At 44.9% G+C, this 20,967-nt stretch overlaps 1 protein-coding gene across 4 annotated transcripts in view; it reads right to left on the bottom strand.

Annotated features, from left to right (window-relative positions):
• Positions 1–20,967, bottom strand: part of NFRKB (nuclear factor related to kappaB binding protein) — a 33,603-nt gene that overhangs the window by 4,302 nt on the left and 8,334 nt on the right. For 3 of the 4 annotated variants that reach the window (XM_034754596.1, XM_034754594.1, XM_034754595.1), the window contains 18 exons: positions 20,457–20,558; positions 19,523–19,596; positions 18,263–18,347; positions 16,613–16,793; positions 15,205–15,313; positions 14,568–14,694; positions 13,662–13,727; positions 12,503–12,582; positions 12,360–12,403; positions 11,351–11,411; positions 10,026–10,200; positions 8,597–8,703; positions 7,952–8,075; positions 6,575–6,654; positions 5,554–5,774; positions 5,141–5,414; positions 3,238–3,459; positions 1,846–2,631 (listed from right to left, as the gene is read on the bottom strand). In XM_034754596.1, the coding sequence (XP_034610487.1) occupies positions 1,846–2,631; positions 3,238–3,459; positions 5,141–5,414; positions 5,554–5,774; positions 6,575–6,654; positions 7,952–8,075; positions 8,597–8,703; positions 10,026–10,200; positions 11,351–11,411; positions 12,360–12,403; positions 12,503–12,582; positions 13,662–13,727; positions 14,568–14,694; positions 15,205–15,313; positions 16,613–16,793; positions 18,263–18,347; positions 19,523–19,596; positions 20,457–20,558 (2,918 nt within the window). The remainder of the gene's footprint in view (positions 1–1,845; positions 2,632–3,237; positions 3,460–5,140; positions 5,415–5,553; positions 5,775–6,574; positions 6,655–7,951; positions 8,076–8,596; positions 8,704–10,025; positions 10,201–11,350; positions 11,412–12,359; positions 12,404–12,502; positions 12,583–13,661; positions 13,728–14,567; positions 14,695–15,204; positions 15,314–16,612; positions 16,794–18,262; positions 18,348–19,522; positions 19,597–20,456; positions 20,559–20,967) is intronic. The other variant, XM_034754597.1, reaches the window with a different exon arrangement.

Here is a 20,967-nt window from a genome sequence, read left to right as displayed (position 1 = left end):
CAGGGAAGGGTTGTTTGGTTAACATTTGCAGCTTGGGAGCCTGAAGTTATCAGACCACTTATTTAGCTGCCTTTATTGAGACATAGTTTTAGGTGCTCATCTTTGGGCATTAAAAAACAAGAAGTGCCGGCGTTAACTTTTACTAAACTCCCAGCTCAACACAGGCAGCACCCCATGAAATTCCAAAGCTGACACCATTCCAGGAGGTAAATGTTCCAGAGAATCCTATCAGGTGCAAAAGTGGCTTGTATGGCTGAGCAACAAGATGTAGAATTTTATGCCACTACTGTAGTAGTGACAAACTTGTCATAGAGAAAACTTATCTTAACAAGAGAAGGAAGACACTTTCCATCAGTGTTTGAAGGCAGCTTTTAGCCAAGGTCTAGCATATTTCAAGGTTCTGCAGCCATGGTATTAGCTGCACAATCACATTTTATACTACAAGCCAGGTTTCTAGCCCTTACGGTTGCAAAGAAAGCTTTCCAAACATGAACCAAAAATACACAAATGCAGTGACATCTGCCGGAGTCTGCAGAGAGCCTGCAAACTGCCCCCATTCACCTCAGTAAAGAATTAATGTTGAATTTAAAGGTGCCAATTTCATTGTCAAATCTACTTATTATTTCACTGCTGATCATTTTAACATCCAGGTAACAGGGACTGTCACACAGACTGTCTCTCACACCGCCTCTGATGCCGACAACCCCATCTGTACCCTACCTTACCCAGCTGCCCAATCTTCAGCTTCTGCAACAGCTTCTATAATAATTATGCAACTTTTACATAAAATTCTTTAGCATATTAAAAATTCAACTTTGTAGGGCAGCATAAAATATACTGAATTGAATATGAAATTAAACAGGATGGAAAACTGCAGTGACTGGATTATTCCTTTTCATATTGATTTCAGTGAAAACCTCAAATTTTTCAGTTTATCGAAAGCTAACACAGCATCTCCAGCCTGCTGCCCTGGTGGGCTGCAGAATCCAGGGATCTTGCCACATAATTTCCATCCATCTTGCAGAGTACATGGGGCCTTGCTTGCCATCTGGATGAGGATATTTTGCTGGGGCTGACAATCAATAAATTGAATAATGTGCTGACAATTTGGAGAAATCAGCATCAAGTCTTCTCCCTGCAGCCCACCTTGGCTCTGGATTTTGTCCAGACTAAGGTGACCTATCTGGGACAGGGTGGGATGGAAAAAAGAGACTATAAACTGCAGCCATAGATGGGTTATCCTTAGAAACAGTTTAGCAGATTCATCCTTAGTCTCTTGACTCCCTTTTGTACCTTTTCCCATCAACATTTGTTACTGGCACACTTTATAAACTTGTATCCACTTTTCTACAGTTGAGCTCCCAGGTAGGGTAGACTTGTGAGACCCGATCATTAAAACAGTTCTTTGTTGAAATGGGAAGAGGAAAGTAAATTCAGCTCCCATCTCCCTCCCCTTGAAACAGAAGCTCTGACCATTGGTATGGGTAAATCTTACTCGTAAATCTTACTCCATAACCCACACACTTACCAAATGAGGGTGCCTTCCTGCTTCTCACCCAATTCTAACCTACAGGTTCCTGGCCTGAGGAGAGGGTTGGGAACCAGCAGTGGGGGCAAATGACCTAACTGAACCTGCCTCCTAGTGGCCAGAAGCCACCCCTCTTTCTGGCACAATGCTTCTTAGCAGTCACGGTGTAACTCTTATGAGCTGGTTAGTCCTTCAATGCTCTATGTTCTAAAATCAGCTAGTGCCCTAATTAAGAGGGATCTGGGATGTTTCAGCAGAAAGAGGAAATGAGACTATCCCCTCTCCCCCAACCACAAGAGACAGCATGAGTTACTTACCGCCTGGGATGTAGATACGACTGTGGTGCTCACGGGTACCTGCCGCACAGCAGTGGCTCCTGTTCCTATGGTTATGGGAGTGCCAGCTGCCCCAGAGGCCACAGCAACTGCCTTGGACACCGCAGCACTCATGGTTGGTAAAGAAACAGCTGAGGTATGAACTGTGCCAGGCATGCTCACTGAAGAGGAAGAGGGCACTTGCTTGGCATGAGTGGCTACAGTAATAGTCTGCCCTGGTTTTGGTGGCATAACCCCCAGTCCTTGCACAATTCTTATGGTGGCAGCTGGCTTAGCCTCAGTGGATGCCACTGTAGTAATGGCTTTGCCCTTCTGGTCTGCCATCGTCATGCCCAGAGCGGGCATCAGTCTGAAAGCTGAACTGGTCGACTCCGCAGTCTTTAAGTCAGGTGTCACTTTAACCACCGTGGTCCCAGCAGGGCTGGGAGAAGCAGAAGTGGCTGTGCTAGTCTTGGCTGGGGAATCAGCAGACTGGACAGGATTGGATGTCACGTGCAGAGTTGCAGAGATGCCCTTCCCGCTAGTGCTGCTTCCGGCAGCTGCTGTGAAGAGGTCCTGAGTCAATTTGACTGTGGTGACTTGAGACTTGGCAAGGGTGGCCATCATGTCTGGGGTGATGCGCAGCACAGTCTGTCCCTTGGCATCCGTGGTGATGGAAGAGGGAGGCAGGCGCAGCACGTCCTTGCCTTGGATCCGGAAGTTAGCAGCTGTGAGTGGGATGCCACTTCCAGCCTGGGTCTTCATGCCAAGTTGCCCTGTAATAGCCACCTGGAAGACCAAAGAGGTACAATCATGTTACATCCAGTGAGGAAATGGCCCAAGACGCAGCCGGACACAAACAAAACTTCCCAACAGGCTGATATTGCTCAGCAGATGCTGCTCTTTTTACCTCTTCCCCATCAGAACTGAACCAATTCTCCAACAAAGATTCTAGAGATCACTGTGCTGCTGGAAATGGGGTCGATGACTCATTAGCTGGCACCTCTTTCCTCCCCTCACACACCACACAAGAGATTGAGGGATGATAGATACTAGTTCCCTTTCAGTCAAGCTTGGGGAAGAAATATCCAAGCCTACCGGGCTGGTAACCAAAGAGGTCAAAAATGTCCATTTGGTGTCTGCATGTTCCACACACGCACATCCCACATTTACACTTGCAGTGTGACCAACGGCATACACTGGAATTTGAAAACGTGGTCCAAATACAGCAAGCCTTCAACTGCCTGAACCTGCATGGGCAACAAAACCTTCCAGCAGTAATGGACTTGCTGTAGTTTTCCACGAGCCTTTCACAGCTGGACACCTAAGCTCTCTGTTAAGCCACAAGGAATAGAAGAGTGACTCACAGTCCAGCTCCCCATTTGTGCCTCTCACCTGCTTAAGGATATTCTGGCCAGCTACGTTCTGGATGACAGCGGTGGAAGAGGAGGAGGATGGTGCAGAGCTGCCTGGAGAGCTGGTTACTGGCTTTGCAGTGGGGCTGGACGCCGCAGAGAGTGCTGTCACAGCGATACCTGCCTGTCCTGTCACAGATGCGCCTGGCCGTTGCACCTGCACTGGGCTGGTTTGGGCTTTCACTGGTACGGTCATAACAGCCTAATGTAAAAAGTGAAGGCAAAAGACGCATGGTCGCAGGCAAGACATTCACTTCCCCATTGTGCCCTTCTTGCCGGCACACTGTCCAAGAGGCCTGGGACCCTTCTCCCTGCCCTGACTCATATGCCTCCACTTGTCATGTCCCTCCTTGAAACGGTTCTTTAAGGTCTGGAAACACAGCTACCCCAAACCCTTATTGGCAAAGGTGTGTGCTGCCAAGTTTATTGGACCACAAATTTGTACCTACAACAGTTTCACCCCATTGAAACAGGCTGGTGCCCATACTCCAAGGTTGGGGATCGGGTGCAGGCAGTGGCTTGTGTCAGTGTCAATTTTTCCTTGGGTAACTTCTGAGTAGGTTAATCCATCCTTCTAAGGGCCCTGATCACGTAGTAAAAAAAATCACGTGGCTCTTTTTACAAGAAAAAGCGTCAAGCCTGCTGACCTAGCCAAATTCAAACCAGGTATAGTTAATGTTGCCCAACAAAAAACCTGACCCCATAACTTCAGAGGTGCTCTCTTCTATGTACTCTGTCCCCAGATGCACGCCCTTCTGTCCAGACCAACATCTTCTGCTCTCCCCTGACATTTGCTCATGGTCATCCTGCCACACACTCATCTTCTGCAGAACTGAATTTAACATCCTCCCTCCTGATCCACTCCCATTCACTACCTTCATTGATAGTCCACTACCTTCTGCCTCCTAGGCTCATAACCTTATTATCAGTGATTCCTCTCCTCCTCCTCCCCCTATATCCAGTTCCTTTGCTAAGCTCCATTACCACTTCATTATAATGAAAGTCTTCCCTTTGCCTACAGCCTCCACTGCTAAAGGTTTTGTCCTCTCTTTACTTTACCACTTAGTAATAATTTGTATTGCAGCAGCACCTAGCAGCCCCAGCCAGGAATCAGAGCCCTATCGTGCTAGGTGCTGCGCAAACAGAACAAGACGACTGTCTGCTGCCCAAAAGAGCTTAGCCATCATTCATCACTGTAATCATCTCCTTTCTGGCTTCCCTATTTCTCCTTTCTGTAACCTCCAGTCTAAACCAAACATTGCTGCTAACCTCACTTTCCTCTCCTGTCACTGAGCATATCAGCCATATTTAATCTGAATCCCCTCACAGACAGGAAGCCACTTACTGCACTAAACACAAGGGTCTCACATGTTAACTCCAGCTCCCTAAACAATCTTGTGTCTCCTGCTTTTTCTTCTCACCTATCTACTTCCCTCTATATTTTCCCATTGCCAGTTTTGTTCTCTCTGTACTGTGCTGCCTCTTAGCCCTGAAACAGTTTCCCCTCTTCTAAGTGCCTCTTAAATCCCTCCTTAAAACCCACTTCTTCCAGGAAGCCTTCTCCTCCCACCTTTCTTGAACTTCTGCTCTATTCTTTCCTTCATTTGACTTGTCTATCTTGGACTGTAAGTGCTTTGGGTCTTTTATGTTTGTAAACTTCTATGTAAATTTATGGTGCCGTATAAGTGAGTGATAAATAATACTAAGACTGTTATGCAGAGGTGCTGGTCTAGCATGGCTGGTACGCTTCACCTCAGATGAGATTGCTTATTAGCAGTTGGTGAGTGATTTATATATATATGTCATCTCCAGAGTGCTACGGGATCTATCAGGGTGAAGAGTACTTGAGAGCTGGCTCACCATTTCTACATGGCTATTCTCACCTGCGGTGGTACTTTTGTTTGTGTGGCTGTAGCACGGATCTGAGACACCGATGCAGGTTGCTGCTGCTGCGTTACCACTGGGGTTTGCTGAGACACAGGTGGGAGGCTGGACTGCGCAGTGACCACTCGGACCTGCGGGAGTCCTGAGGAGGCGGCAGTATGGCTTACCACCCTGGTTGGAGGCGGCTGTGGCCCAGCCTGCGTCTGTGCACTCTGACCTGTGGAGAGCAGTGTCCCCAGCTGGGGCATGGGAGGAGATGACACCAAGAGAAGGCTATGGAGAAATGGAAAGTCAGTGGGTTAATGAAGCTATAAAGAAAGACAACAAGAGAGACCGACAGTGCCCACAGTTCATGCATTGAACTTGTTCTCTGCCGATACTGGAACACAAAGGAGCGCAGGGGAAGCATTACCTTTGGTTTGGCTTAGCTGGCTCCGGTCCAACACTTGGAACAGTCTTGCTACCCACAGAGACTGGAGGAGGTGAAATGGGTGTCGCCGGCAAGGCCGGTGTGGTGGGCGTCACTGGCGTCACAGGGGTTGGTGGCATGCTGGAGTCACTGAGGCTCAGCTGGCTTGGCTCTGAAGTGCTGCTGGGGAACACTTTCACTGAACTCTCCTTGCTACTAGACTTCTGCAACAAAAGCACAACTGGAGTGAGGGGCCTTATGGAAACAAGTGCAGTAGTTCATTGCGCAGGGATATCGTGGGTGAGACCTTAAAAATGGAGGCACTTTTCTCTGTGCGGACGTAAATGAGCCCTTAAAGCACCTTCCACAAAAGCAGGACCTTGGGGTTAGAGGCTAATGATTCTCCTCCCTTCTCAATGTGGCACAGGGTGACGGCAGCAGTTTGGCTACTGGTGCTTTCAGGGGTGACTGCATTTCAGTAGTAGTGGATGTATGCAGATTTCTTCGTCTCCTATTTCCACTATCTCATATCTCCCGCTGCCAACTGGCTAGTTCGCTACCTGGAAATAATTTTGATCAAAAATTATTCAGTGCTAATCAAAAATGCTGGAGTGGAAGCCCTGGAGAACGAAGTCCTCTATTTAACCAGAGCTCAAGTACAGCATGGACAATGGCAGGACAAGCGTCATACACACCATCTGCCAATGAGCCTCAACCTAGGGAAGGATGTATAATTCCATTTCATTGGCCTCTCTGCTGAGCCCACCACCACCGATGACTATTAGCACCCACTGTGGTGCGGATTTTGTAGCATGGACAATTGTCCACTGGGAACTGGACTGAGACTCACCAATTCATTCTCTATGTGTGAATGTAACTCCAACAGATGGTAATGATTTGAAGACCTATCAATGTGGACTGAATTTGAACCAACAGCCTCAAGCTGAAAAGTTCAGTGTCCCACTCCCAAAGCCATCCTATCCCCTGTATTCTTTGTACCACACACTTGCACAAAGCAACTTACTATCTTGGCTGGAGGTTTCGGTTTCTGCTGGAGGGCTTTCTTGGCCTTTGCTGCAGCAGCTTGAGCTTGGTGAATCCGTTCTGCAGACAGGAACAATTGGGGGACAATCCCCGAATAAAGAAAAACTGAGGCAGCAGACTTGACTGGCCATTCACCAACTTTAGATTGGTCTTGAGAGACACCACATCAAAAGTTGTCAGTTGCCAATCAACAAAAAATAAATCAGACTGAAAGACCTGAAAGTTTGGCCACGATGATGGAAATCCATGTGAAAAAAAAATGTGCACAAAAACACAGATAATTGCACATGCATCTACGACAGCTGTATGTACACCTGTATACACTTCTTGCACATGGATCACTACTTTTCTGGACTAACATTCAAGTCTTTCAACTTGATATATTATTCTATTGATCAGTGCTCAACAGCGAATGGTGTGGTGTCAAACACCAGAAACTGACTAGAAAGGGAAGTGAAACCGACTATACTCATTTCATTACCCAAGATGAGCAAATAATAAACAGCACGAAAAATGAAAATTAGATTTTTAACATTTTCTAATTTCCAATAATGTAAGAGGTATTTCATAGATTCCAAGGCCAGAAGGGATCACTGTGATCAACTAGTCTAACCTCTTGTATAACACAGGCCAGAGAACTGCCCCAAAATAATACATAGAGCAGATCTTTTAGAAAAACATCTCATCTCGATTTAAAAATTGTCAGGGATGGAGAATCCACCCACAACCCTGGGTAAAATGTTCCACTTATTCCACTGTTAATAATCTGTGCCATATTTCCATTGTGAATTTGTCTAGCTTCAACTATCAACCAAAGGGTTGCATTATACCTTTCTTTGCTAGATTGAAGAGCCTGTTATTACATGTTTACTCCTTTGCTTTGTTAAGTTAAATAGATTGAGTTTCTTGAATCTCATTATCAAACTTATTTTCTAACCCTTTAATCATTCTCACGGCTCTCCTTTGAACCCTCTCCAAATCATCAACATCCTTCTTGAACTGTGGATACCAGAACTGGCCACAGTAGTCCAGAAGTGGTCACACCAGTGACCAATACAGAGGTAAAATAACCTCTCTGCTCCTACTCGAGATTCCCCTGTTTATGCATTCCAGGATCCCATTAGCTCTTTTGGCCGGGGCATGACATTGGGAAGCTCACTTTCAGCTGACTGTCCGCCACAACCTCCAAATCGTTTTCAGAGCCACTGCTTCCCTAGTGCTGTATTAACAGGCCAGGACATTGTTAACCGGACACCAACCCTTTCAAATATTCATCTAGAGATTTTAAACAGAACTTTCAAGTGTCACAAACAAGTCCAATCCAGATGCTTCACGGCTCCCTACAGCAAGCACCTACCAAACTCCTCTTCACTCCTGTCCCGGTGCAGGTATATCCACAGTTTGCGTCCGATATCGTATTTCACACAGGGATCTTTCTCATAGTGTAGCCGGTCCAGGGCACCGCTCACAACTGTATTAACCTGAAAAACAGAACTCACAGTAAACTAAACGTGCCCAAACTTTGCCCAACCAATGGGCATGTTCACAAATGACAGGAATTTAAAGGCTGAACCTATCTGGCATAAAAATGGAAGCAATTATTAGCGAACCTCATTTGAACAAGGATGTGCAGCTTTTGGAGAATACAGGTTCCAGCCTATGCTGCTGTTTGTCTACCCAGACCAAGATGAAGCTTCACATTGCTGAGACCTTCAGCTCTGTAGCAAAGATGAGAACAGTATGAACTCTGTGGGCCACATTTGGCCTGCTAGCTGTATTTTGACCATCCAAAGCCCAAAGGGGGTGCGGGTGCTGTAGCAGCCCAATGAAATGGCGTATACAGCTCCCATTTCCACCTCCATGAGCCACAAGGTACCGGGCCTTATGTCCATCACCAAATAGTGCCTATCTTCATCAGCGGATTTTTTAGGAAGGGACGGTGGTTTCTGAGGGTTAGAAATGGCAACCATCCCTATATGGACTATTGTCTCATCCAACTTACTTGGGCACTGGTGACATCGGGAGCCAGGAACTGGGAATCTTTAAGCAGCTCACAGATTTCAGCACGTGTACCCTCTCCATTAGGAAGGCGGGCCGCAGCATCACGAACTGAGATAACAGGAAAACAAGGCTTAGTCAGGGCTCCAGCTGCAAATCTAGGCAGTTGTCTTCAAGCCCTTCAATTTATATTTTCTTGTTTTGTTTCTCCATCTTATTCACAGGCTCCCCATCATTGGCTCTTTCCTTTGACTGAGGAGAGCTTCCCATGGATACCTTCCCAGAACCCACTATACTGATGCTGCATAGATGGCAATGGGCAGCTCCAGTGCAACATGCAGCATCTTCAACCCCTGTGGGCTGGAGGGACTAACTCAGGGGTGCAAATTCTGGCTCTGCCACTCAACTTCAGCACCCAAACTTTGCAATACAGAGGGCCAATCTGGCAACCCGGAGCCCAAGAGCTGTACCTAATCTGCATGTACCTTTCTATAATGGTTTAAAGCAAAATACCTTCTGCACTAACATTTGCTCCTGCTTGAAACTTCCCTCGTAAATCAATAGAGATTGTTTCAGCAACAGAAACCCACAACTGCTAAAGAATGTCTTCAAACTGTAATTACAGGGAGGGGCAGCTATGAGTCATGGCTATCTCTGCCTGTACTGTGGACTAAGCGTTCAGGCCTTCTGCCAGAAGACTTAACACTCCGCTTCATGAAGAGGCAGTACCATAGCGCATTCAGGCATGAGTTAAATTCCCATGGCTCATAGTTCCTAAAAGGCTCTTTCCAAAACTAAGAACTGATCTGTAACGGATCCATATCCCTTTCTTCACTGAGCGTAAAAATGTAGAACAGAAACACTGTCAAATATGTTATCCATGGGAGCATTTGACAAGAGCCAGCTTTCTAGAACAAAGTTGGATTCACCCCCACTCCACATCTTTCCATCAACTTCTGTCACTTCGGCTTCTGCAGTCCCTATTCTGTACTGCCTGAGTCCAGCATGTGCAGAATGCTGACACCCACCTTCTCATACACCTCACTCCACTTCACCCAACAATTCCCCTGGGGCCCCTTTATATCAGGATCCAGCCCAAAATACTTCTCCCCATTTCCAAACCTTCCATGGTTTCTTCCAACCAGCCTCAAGGACCTCATCTCTCTCCTTCTCTGCTTTCCTCCCCATTTCCTGTCTCTCTCTTTCTCAACTGTAAAAAAACATCTTCTCTTCTGCTGTTCCTGCCATCTGGAACAGCCTCCCTGAATCTCTCCAAGCTCCTTATCAGCTCCTCATCTGAAACGTGTTTTTTCCTTGCCTATGTCACCCAATTCCCCATTCCTCCTGCTAAGATTTTGCTGTGTGAGGCAATTTGTATGAAATATTTTTTTAAATAAAAAAGCTGTATTTTGCAGAGGACACTGCCACCTTACCAAGAGACAAGATGGTAACATATGCAGGCCTGTCGGATCGCAGTAGAGAATGCTCCCGGGCTTTGTTCAGCGAGGTCTCCTTGTCAAACACTCCCTTCACAGGACCAACCACTGACTCAAAGCCATGCATGCGGAAGGTGAAGGCCTTGTGGGGCTGGCTGTAACGGTAGCGCTCCTGGATGTGGGGAGATGGGAGAGGACACAGCTCAGCAGGAGGTATATGGTGAAGGAAAAGGTCTTAGCACCTTTGATGATTAGCCATGTATCTAAAGAGCAGAGCATCTGCACTATAACTTGCATGAAGAATAATAGTCATTTCACCCTTCAGGGTGTGAGGCAGTACCAGTCAGGTCAGGAAGGAATATCTCCCATGATTCAATACCATGCACTATGAAGTGCACTAGGGGGTTTTAAGCCTCTCACTGAAGCATCTGACAACTGGTGCCCTTGGGTCCTAATTTAATACAACATCTCTTACACAAAGGATTATTTTTAATACAAATGAAATGTGTTGTGTTTAAATTGGCTAATCTAACAACCAGTTAGAGTCAAGGGGGGGAGGAATGTGAAGTGTGGCAAAATATTAAGCAACTACACAAGCGTCAAATCATTTAGAGATTCCAAACATGAAAGGTGAATTCCACCAGCTTATTACAGTTTAGTGAATGGAGTCAGTACAGGTGACAGAAACCACATTACATCCAGGTGGCGATGATTCTCATGCGAATGTATACCCCACCATATTACCACACCTTAAGTGGCAAAGTGACCCGCTGCATACACGTCACACTGCTGAACACAAGCTGAATATGAAGCCTACATATGGAAGAGGTGAAGAGAAATTCTCCTAATGCACAGGCCCTTACATGGACTGCCAGCCTGTAAGACGCATTGAAACCAACATCTACTACAAACATCTTCTACACTGAATATTTCCTGGTGTGTGCAACCATGCTCCACTGCCTGCAGGTGGATGGAATCAGACCTGCTCAAGAGTACCGATTAGGTGACCCTCAAGTGGTGGGAAGCTGCAACATGGATGCAAGCCTTAATATTACTGATTTGAATATATTCTCTCCTTTATCCCAAGTGAGAAGCACTAGTGTATGTAGAACTGAAAGCGTTGGGCTCAATTCTCAACGCAACATGCTTTAGGCCAGCAGCTGTGAAGCCCGTATGAAGGCAACACAGATTTATTACAATTGTTCTCGTTTTCACTGTAAGTGGTTTGCAGAAGATATCGGACTCCTGTTCTAAATTATCCTACTTGCCAGATGACTTTTAAGCACATGCACGTTGAAACAAGGGTGGATTTCTCCCCTCACCTGCTCCTGGAAAACACGTTTCTCCTCCCCAGTGCTGGGACGGACCACGTAGTCAGTCCTTCTGAAACAAAGATTAGTGTCAGTCCTCAGTGACTACAGTCAAACTGCAGGTCCAAAGGATATCAAGCAGGACTAGCCACACACAGCCTACCTGCAAATGTCTCTCTCACAGGAGGAACAGATTCTGAATGAACCTACATAATACAGAGCCTTTCATCTTTAAGGATCTCAAAGCATTCTTCAGATTGTATCCACAGAAAAGCAGCGTCATCTAAAGGTTAGAGCAGGGTTCTGGGAGTCAGGAGTCTTGGGTCCTATCCCCAGCTCTGCCAGTGAAATCCTATCTGGACTGTGGGAAAAGTCACGTCACCTCTCTGCACCCCCATTTATGCGTCAGTATTTGTACTTGTCTCACAACCTCCCTGTGAGGTAGATTTCTTAAAATACGTAGAGCTCTGAAACAACGAGGGAAGAGGTGCTACAGAAATGCACATGATCTGTAATACAGGGACCATCAAAATGCTGCTACTGCTAGGATGGAATGTAGCGTCTGTCTAACAAAGCACACTCAGACTACACAGAAATCTGTGACAAGAAGCAAAGAAGAATTTCCCACCTAACTGAAATGGTAGGGGGAATTTAAGGAGGAAGAGACTAAATTGCCAGAGTAGGAATTTGGCCAGGACAACAAACTACACCTGAGATCTGTAGTGAAGATTCTATGGTCAGAAATGCACAAAAGGAGCACAGAGTCCAGCTCATGCTCCTGGTGCTGTACCGGCGCTGCAAGACTTACTGATAAAGGTCTGTTTATGTCATTAGTAAAGTCATCAGCAAAGATCTTGACTTAGTGGCCCTTACAGAAGCTTTACCAAGAGGAAGGACAGTATGTGGTGACGGCTGCTCCAGAAGCAGCGGTTCAGGCCCAGAGGCCTGGTGACTGAACCCCACAGCTTTAGTAGGCATCACAGGCCTGGGCTTCCAGGCTGCCTCATTGCTAAATACTTACACCCGGGGAATCGGTGTGGTGGCGTCTGAGCTGTCTTCATTTTCCTGTCAAGAAACAAAGAGAAATGTCAGCCTGTGATATCTGCTATTATCTGTGCTACAACCCCGCTGGTATCTGTGCTATGAAAGGAGAGACTGCCTCACCTTGAAAAACGTCTGGTCTTTGGTCTCCAACCAGAGCTGGAAGAGCGCTACCAGTTCCTTCTCGTGGTCTTGGGAAGAGCCTGGTACAAAACATCCAAGAAGAAAAAAATGTTTAGGAGACGTTCTTTATTCTTTATGGAGCCAGCACCCTCCTACCTGTGCATCCTGATCAGTTCCCACCACCTCCCCCACTCTGCATACATTCAGCTCCAGAGCAACTTCCACTTACAGATAAGTCACTCTCCATACATACCATGATTACGCCAGAGTTAAATACATACAGGCTGTTCAGGAAGCCCTAGGTATCCCATAGGTGGGTACAGCAGTATAGTGAAGGAAGACAATAACAGTCAAGATCCAACTCCCCAAACTTCAGCAATGGCAAGCAAGATTGTGTGGGATAAGTGCATCTGATACTGACAGATGATCCTCTCTCAGTGCTCCAAGTGAACCCCAGGAAAGTGAAACCCAGTCCCCCAATCCCTGAGCAGAGAATTCCCACGCCAAAATTCTGAAGGGAGTGCAGGAGTACCTTCCTGAGTCCAAAGCTCACAATCGGTTTAAGCCTGTGAATATGAGCAAGAATCACTGTGGTTAAGGACAGGAAGTTCTGCCTGGTGGCTAGAGCACAGAACTAGAAGTCAAGAGGTCTGGACCCTAATCCTGGCTCTGCCATTTACTTACTGATACCCTGGGCAAGCATCTATCAAGCTATGCCTCAGTTCCCCCATCTGTAACAACACTGACCTGCCTCACAGAGGACTGAGGAGCTTAATTAATGTCTACAGAATACGTTGAGATCTTTGGGAGGAAGGCACTACGGAAGTGCAAACACGAAAAATGTTTTAGTCACGCTTGAAGGATGGAAGTGAAGGTCAACAACACAAAGAAAGATGCTCCATCCCCTCTGGCCACTTACTCTACATAGCTGTCCCATGTGTATCATTGAGTCTTTACTGGTGGCCCAGACAAGACTTCCGTCTCGTAAGGCTTGCAGGTTATAGATGCCTTGCCATAGCTAACAGTAGAGAGAGTAACTGACCACTGAAATTGCTGCTCTTCTCATTTCTCAAAGCTGCAGCCAATTGGGAAGGAAACACCCGGAGAAAACATCTGATCTTAACTATTTAGAAAAAATGGTATGAAACAAGTTACCTACCAAGCAATTTCCACTGCTGAGTTTTTTCCTTGAATTCAACAAAGGGAGAAAAGCTGGAAGGAACATCTGCAATGGAAGAGACAAAGGCATTTCATGTCCATGTTCCACAGGTGCCTTACAAAGGCACACATGCAAACTTCTACTACTGTCTTTCAAGCTGCAGTTAGTCTCATGATGAAAAATAAAGCACTCTAACAGATTAAGTCACTACATCTCTCAATATGGAGTTGATAAAGCAGGTCAGGGTGGCAGTGGAAACCTCAATAGATCAGAACAGAATACTGAGCCTTTCACTTATAGATTGCCAGTTTGAATCCTATTCAGAATAAAAGAGGCCAGAAGTGACCAGAAGTGGCTGCTCTTTGGCCAACATGAAATGAATTTGGGAAACATCAGCCCAGTTCCCAGTGAAAAATCCACATTGCAAAGACCATCCTCACAAATACTAACTGCTCCCCTTTTAGAAGCCTCAGCTAAGGAGCCAGGGACCAAATGAGCCATGGAGACTGAACTCTCTTTGTGCCCCCAGTGTTGGGATCTTAATGCAGGGCTGATAATGGAAGAAGCCTGCACTGCCACTACCCAGGTCGTACCTGATCTGTGGATAATCAGAGAACTTCAGTTCCCAGGGCTCTTTTAGGCTCCTTTCACCAGCACTCAGTTCAACATACAAAGTTTATAAAGAGATCAGGAACCAAGCTGGGTCCCAAGCACTGTGGTAACAGGATACAAAACAACTGCAACACCACTGAACTATGCTGCAGAACCCCTATCAGAGGTGCAAGCAACACTGGCAATGACTCGGTGCTTTTGTGAATTAATTGCTGACTGGGGTTAAAATACAGACCAGCGCAGATTAAAAATAATAATTTTGTTTGTACTGGAGTTTGAATAAGTGAGTTTTACCTCTGCTGTCACCTGTCAGATATTGCAGAGCAGGTAAAACCAGTTCTGACCAGTTAGAGGCAAAGGAGAACCAGCTATTCAGAGTGCTTGCAGGGGAAGACTGCCAATCCAGAACTTTATCCTCAAGCTGAAAAAGAAAACAAGATGCATTTATAGTGTCTTTCATACAAGCTCTAAAGGTTTAATATATAGAATTAATAGAATACACAGCAGAGCGAAAGAAAGGGTAGTCAAGAAAGAAAAAGATGTGACCAGCTGAATTGTGAAGAGAGACACACATAGGAGAAGGATGTGTCAGACAACAGAAGCTGCAGAGGAGAAAGCTCTTGCACCAATGTGAATGAAGGCTGCATATGTGAAAAACAAGTTGCTCCCCCCCTCATCTGTAGTTAATATATGAACAGGAAGAAAGGGAGAGAGAAGTTCTACAGTCAGATGGGTTCAAATTTATTATGAATGATGCAAAAGTTCACTTCCCCTGAGTTTATGTAACACATGTTTAAAACCAAGAAGGGTATCTAAAGACTTGTTCGTTTGATTCGGGTGGAATCACGGACGTGTAACTAGCACAAAATTCCCTAATTTTGCTGAGTCTAGAAAGACTTCTACAAAGACTTATCAATTAGTAGATCCTTACCACAGAGAGACTAGCAGGTCCTTCTAGAAGGAGGATCTCCAGAAGGAGAGAGAAGAAGCTGGAAGAGATTTCATTTACTCCAAGACATGGCTTGATTTCTTCAAGAGGTCTTTGAATGAAGAAAAACACAAAATGTTAAATAATTTGGATTTAATAACATTTTACCAGCATTTCACATTCAACAGAAATGAGGATCAATGCTATATAATTACATAAGCTTATGCACCACAAGCTGCACGGAGCAGAGGCGAGCAGCCTCCTGTATGGTTCCCCCCAAAATTATAAAGGGGAAAAGGCTCGTAACCAAAGGAGACAGCTGTCACTTTCCCCCAATAATGATGAAAGAGTGAAGAGCTGCTAAGCATGGGTTAGGGCCAGACACAGTACAGGCAAAGATTGTTCCATAGCTCTACCAATGAACCTCTGTCTCGAGCTACAGCACATCTACTCCAGCTCTGGAAACTGTACAGAGCTTTGCCAATGCACCTCAGTCAATCCACTGAACCCCACCATCATTTGACTTGAGAAGCTTTGTGACTAGCTGTATTAAAGAATGCTCCTGGTTCAGTTTACCAAATGAACTCTGTATCTCAGGTGTAAGGTCCCAAGCACCAAATGAACTTAAATTTTCACAGTGCCCTATCTCCAAATCAACTTTTAATCATGTTGTAACTGGGATTCCTGACTTGATTATACTGGGCCTGCTGGTGGGGTCCTTAAGAACTGCACACACAGCAGGAGGCACATTTTCGAACCATGGTCTATGCTTTCCCATCCCATTTCTTCCCAGAACGAGGTGTTATGGGGATTATTTTGGAGTTTCTGACAAAATAAGGGATTATTTCCACCCCATTTATCCATTTTTGCTTAACAATTGTAGTTATATAAAATAGCTTGTAACAGGGAGGACTGATTCTGAGGGAAGGCCATTAGCTCTAATGCACATACTGCACCACACTCAATGGGGTGCAGTCTGGATGAAAGCTAAACACAGCAGATGCCTTTTAAAAAAAGTTATTGGTGGGTGCAGGCACCTTCCCTGATCTGGAGCTACATCTCCACTATGACCTACACATGGGATTCCCAGCTTGCCTACCGATACTAGCTTGTTGAGAACTAGCGAGAGTATAAAAAGTAGTTTAGCTGCAATAGCTTAGTCATGTAAATACATACAGGTGATTCAGGTGGGTTTGTGCTCAGCATGGCTTACCCATGCCACTGCTTTCGCCGCTCATGCTATCGTGGCTATACTACTATTTATACTCATGCTAGCTCTCAATGAGCTAATGCAAGTGTGTGTCTGTGAGCTGGAAATCATGTCCTTAGCTTGTAGTATAGATATAGCCTGTCTCACTCACTCTCTTTCACACCCACACACCCCTCTATTCACTTTCTGGAAACCACTTACTCTTCTTTAACAGCTGACAGAGCAATGGGAGATGGGTCCTGTGATATTGGGGGGATTCCATCAGCGTTGCTAAAGGAGTCGGCCAAATCTTCCACCTCGGATTTAATCACCTTCAACTTTTTTTTCTTCTTTTCTTCCTTTTCTTTCACCTTCTTCTTCATGATGGCAAGGTCAAACAAGGCTTTGGATAAAAGGAGACCGAACAAATCTCAGTGAAACATTTCAGTGTATAACATTAGGAAATGAACTAGATACTCAATTATGTATTTGGAAATGTATTTAACATGCATTTAATTCTACCATCAAATTATTCCACTGGAATCGAGATTAACTTTTTGGAGCAAGTGACTATTTTTATATCTTTATAGGTGTTTGTATAACATTACACATATCCCCATATAACAGCAGCTCGCCCAAAACTGCTGCAAGATAAGCAGTCATTGCCACAGGGCACTTATTCAATCTTCTGCATTATTTGTAGGGAGATTCCACAGGAAATCCCCCTCTCTTCCTTTCAGTGCAATGCTCTTGACTAGAGAAACTCTTTAGTTGGGGAAAGGGATGTTTAAATAATATGGGAAATTTGAGATTGGGAGGACTGGTGTATTTACCTAGATCAGTAGTTCCCAAACTTTAACAACCTGTGAACCCCTTTCACTAAAATGTCAAGTCTCACGAACCCCCTCCTAAAAATGAATATTTCAAGCGATTTTCTCCTTTATCCTGAGTATAAAATATAAAAGCAGTGATCTTGGAAATATAAAATTTGTTTTTATGACATGCTTATTACACACTAATAATTATTATTTATCATTACAGTATTTTTATTACATTATGAAAATGGCAACACTCTTCCAAGATCTCACTTTCGTAGCTTGTAGCACTTTGAATAAGCCTGTTATAAGACAAGGCTCCTATGTTTTATCAAGGAGTATCAGATGCGAAACAGCATGAAGGTATTTAAGAAGCCAACTCAAAACATTCCTCCTACACAAGCATTCAGGGCTTGGGCAGTCCAGGCAAACAATGCATGTTACAACAAAACTTAAACTTGTTCTTCATAATAATTTTAAAAACAGCAAAAAATATCCACCTCCCTTTCCATTGCTTATAAGGAGTCTTGAAGTTGAAATCTCCTCATTGTGATAGATATGCTTGCTTTGATCTGCTTAGCTCTCGGAAGTCCAGGGGCTCCAGGCTATTGGTCCTTTGCTGCCCGGGGTCCCTAGGGACAGCTCTGTCCGCCAGTAGGGAATTTTCCCCCGGAGAACCCCCTGTAACATTTCATGAACCCCCAGGGGTTCATGAACCCCCGTTTGGGAACCACTGACCTAGATATCTAACACGCCACATATTGCACTTACCCTCAGCTTTTCTTGTGCACATAATCTCCTGTGTCTACACTATTTAGATCCAATAGCCTACCAAGTAATCATTAAATTGGGGTTATTTCCACAAAGGAAATTTTTTCCAGACCCAAATCTATAGCTATGTTTATTTTTCCTAATATTCTGAGCTGTTTATTGGTAAGAGACAAACTGTACTGTAAGTTGATGGACAACCAACCACTCTCCTTCCCTCTGTAGAGCTGCAGCAACAGAAAGCCCAAGGGACACATCCCCATGACAACACTGCACCCAAGTCACTGACCTGCCAAGGAGCCCTTCCGGCCAGCATTCACACGGGTCATGATGTCATCAAGAGTCAGGTCCCCTGTCACTAGGTCAGGGTGGTCCTACACAGGACAAAGAGGGATAGGGGAAAGAGGCACCGGAGAAAAAGGGAAGGGTGTTAAATTAACGAAGAGGCCATGGCAGAGAACTTATCTGTGGATTGCCTACAGCAACTCAACTTACTGAAGGTGAACCGAGGAAACTACTTAACCCTTGTGACACTCTGTACCTCAAAGCAGCCCCCTGGAACCTCCATATTCACCCCGTCATATAATTATGATATAGTTCAGGGGTTGGCAACCTTTCAGAAGTGGTGTGCCAAGTCTTCATTTATTCACTCTAATTTAAGGTTTCGCATGCCAGTAATACATTTTAACGTTTTTAGAAGGTCTCTTTCTATAAGTCTATACTATATAACTAAACTATTGTTGTATAAGAAGCTTCATTTAAAATTAAATTAAAATGCAGAGCCCCCTGGACCGGTGGCCAGGACCCGAGCAGTGTGAGTGCCATTGAAAATCAGCTCGCGTGCCGCCTTTGGCGCACGTACCATAGGTTGCCTACCCCTGATATAGTTCATACAAGCATGGCATATAGTCCACAAACAACATTTAGTCTCCCCATAACACATCACTGGTGAGTTCTAGAAGACCTCTGTAGATGTCAGCATAAAAGACAAAAGGTAAATATCCATGTAGACTTAACTGTAGGGCATGATAAAGGTTAAACTGTGGTTATGCTTTGACAAGTGACGAAGCCCTTATGAGTTCCAGATGTATTCTCTCCCTAGGATCCCAAATCAAACTGCAGTTTAGAACTCAAACATTTAACTCCTGACATCTCAATCCTGGCACTTTCAGGGACCACACCTGCAAAGCCATAACTCCCCAACATTCTGGGATTTGGAAACCAAGATGAATTTTATTTCTTCCATCCTCAAAGATTCCAAAGCCACAACCTAGCTGACAATTTTGCTGAGGATGCATGAGGAAGGACAGAATTTCACTTGGGTCTCCCCATAGCTGTTTTGACTTTGCAGGGCTGAAAGAGGTAAAAACTTTTCATTGTGGGGAAAAGGCAGATATGACAGATGGAAAGTAGAGGGGCTGTATGAGAAGGGGCCCTAAGAAATTACAATAATTTTACTAGCCATAACTGCACTATACCTTACAGCTGACGGACAAGCTAAAAAACAAACAGAGGTAATCCCCAGCCCCACGTTTCCTAGGTGTCTTACAGGCTGACGTTTCCGTTTCTCATGATGCTTCTTCAGCATCACCTTCAGGTCATTCTCCCCAAAATCAAGTTTATCTGGAATGAAATAAATCCAAGAAAAACTATTACCAGAATTCCCTGTCAGTCTGTTATTACAGTAATTTAACATACCTTTTCCTCATCCATCCCCACCTTCAACAATCTTCAAGTTTTAATAGCTAAATGCTACTTGACAGCTTGAAATTCAGTCTGTGACCCCACCAGACCAGATCAAGAAAAGCCACCACAACACTTTCTTATCCAGCTTTTCTTGGTGGTTTTCTTGGGAGTAGTGTGTAAGAGGAGTGTGCAGATTTGACTAGACAACCCTAAGATTAGCTCCCTTGATATATAATAATACTGTTCAACTTGCATTATGGAGTACTGCTTTATCCATTAGAGAGTGAACAATGATGAACATACAGATTACAACAACAGAGAGGAAGGATGTCTGTGTGTTAAAATATTAGCTTGCCTCAACAGAAAGGAGGGAACCGGAAGGAGTATATCTAGAGACCTCATGGATCAAGAAGAAAGTGAAGCATTACAAAAGATCACGTTCATGACGTCCTTGACTTTCAGTACTTGACTTTTCAGAAGGGACTGGCAGAAATCACCCTTCCTGAATAATGCTATGTCTATACTAGAGAGCTTACAGCAGCACAGCTGTACTGATGCAGCTGCATCGCTGTAAGATCTCTTGTGTAGCCACTCTAAGCCGATGGGAGAGAGCTCTCCCATTGACATACTGCTGTCACTGGCAAAACTTGTGTCACTTGGGGAGAGGTGTGGAGGGGAACATGTTTCACACCTTTGAGTGACAGAAGTTTTGCCGACATACGTGGTAGGGTAGAGATGGCCTAAGTAGCTCCAAGCGCCTCCTCACTACTTCACTTGTGCCTTCGCTCAGTTCTCACCTGCTGTTTTCATATCCAGAGTTGACAAGGTGGGGATCACTCTGAGGGGAAGAGCTGGACTCGGGCAATGTGCTGGAGAATTTGGAAGCCAGGAACTTAGATCTGAGAAAACAGACAATTGTAAATTCAAATTTATTTCTACAGGGAATGCTGCCCAAATAGCCAATTAATTCTATCCCCAGGGTTCAAAGGAGCCATGCCAATGAAACATGAATCCAATAGCTACTTTTCTGTCAAAAAGACACTCTCCCCATGCCCTCACTTTCCTGGCAGCTTCCTTTCCACCACCTGGACGGGTTATTTAAACAGCCATGAAAAGCAGACCTGAATTAGAGGAACAGTGGTTTAATAGCAACAGAGGGTCCCTGTGGCACCTGTAAGACTAACAGAAGTACTGGGAGCATAAGCTTTCGTGGGTAAGAACCTCACTTCTTCAGATGCAAGAAGTGAGGTTCTTACCCACGAAAGCTTATGCTCCCAGTACTTCTGTTAGTCTCAAAGGTGCCACAGG

Source organism: Trachemys scripta, chromosome 21, assembly GCF_013100865.1.
Source record: "Trachemys scripta elegans isolate TJP31775 chromosome 21, CAS_Tse_1.0, whole genome shotgun sequence".
NCBI classification, from domain to species: Eukaryota; Metazoa; Chordata; order Testudines; family Emydidae; genus Trachemys; species Trachemys scripta.
Note: the sequence above shows the minus strand (reverse complement) of the source record. Positions and strands in the feature narration are given on the sequence as shown.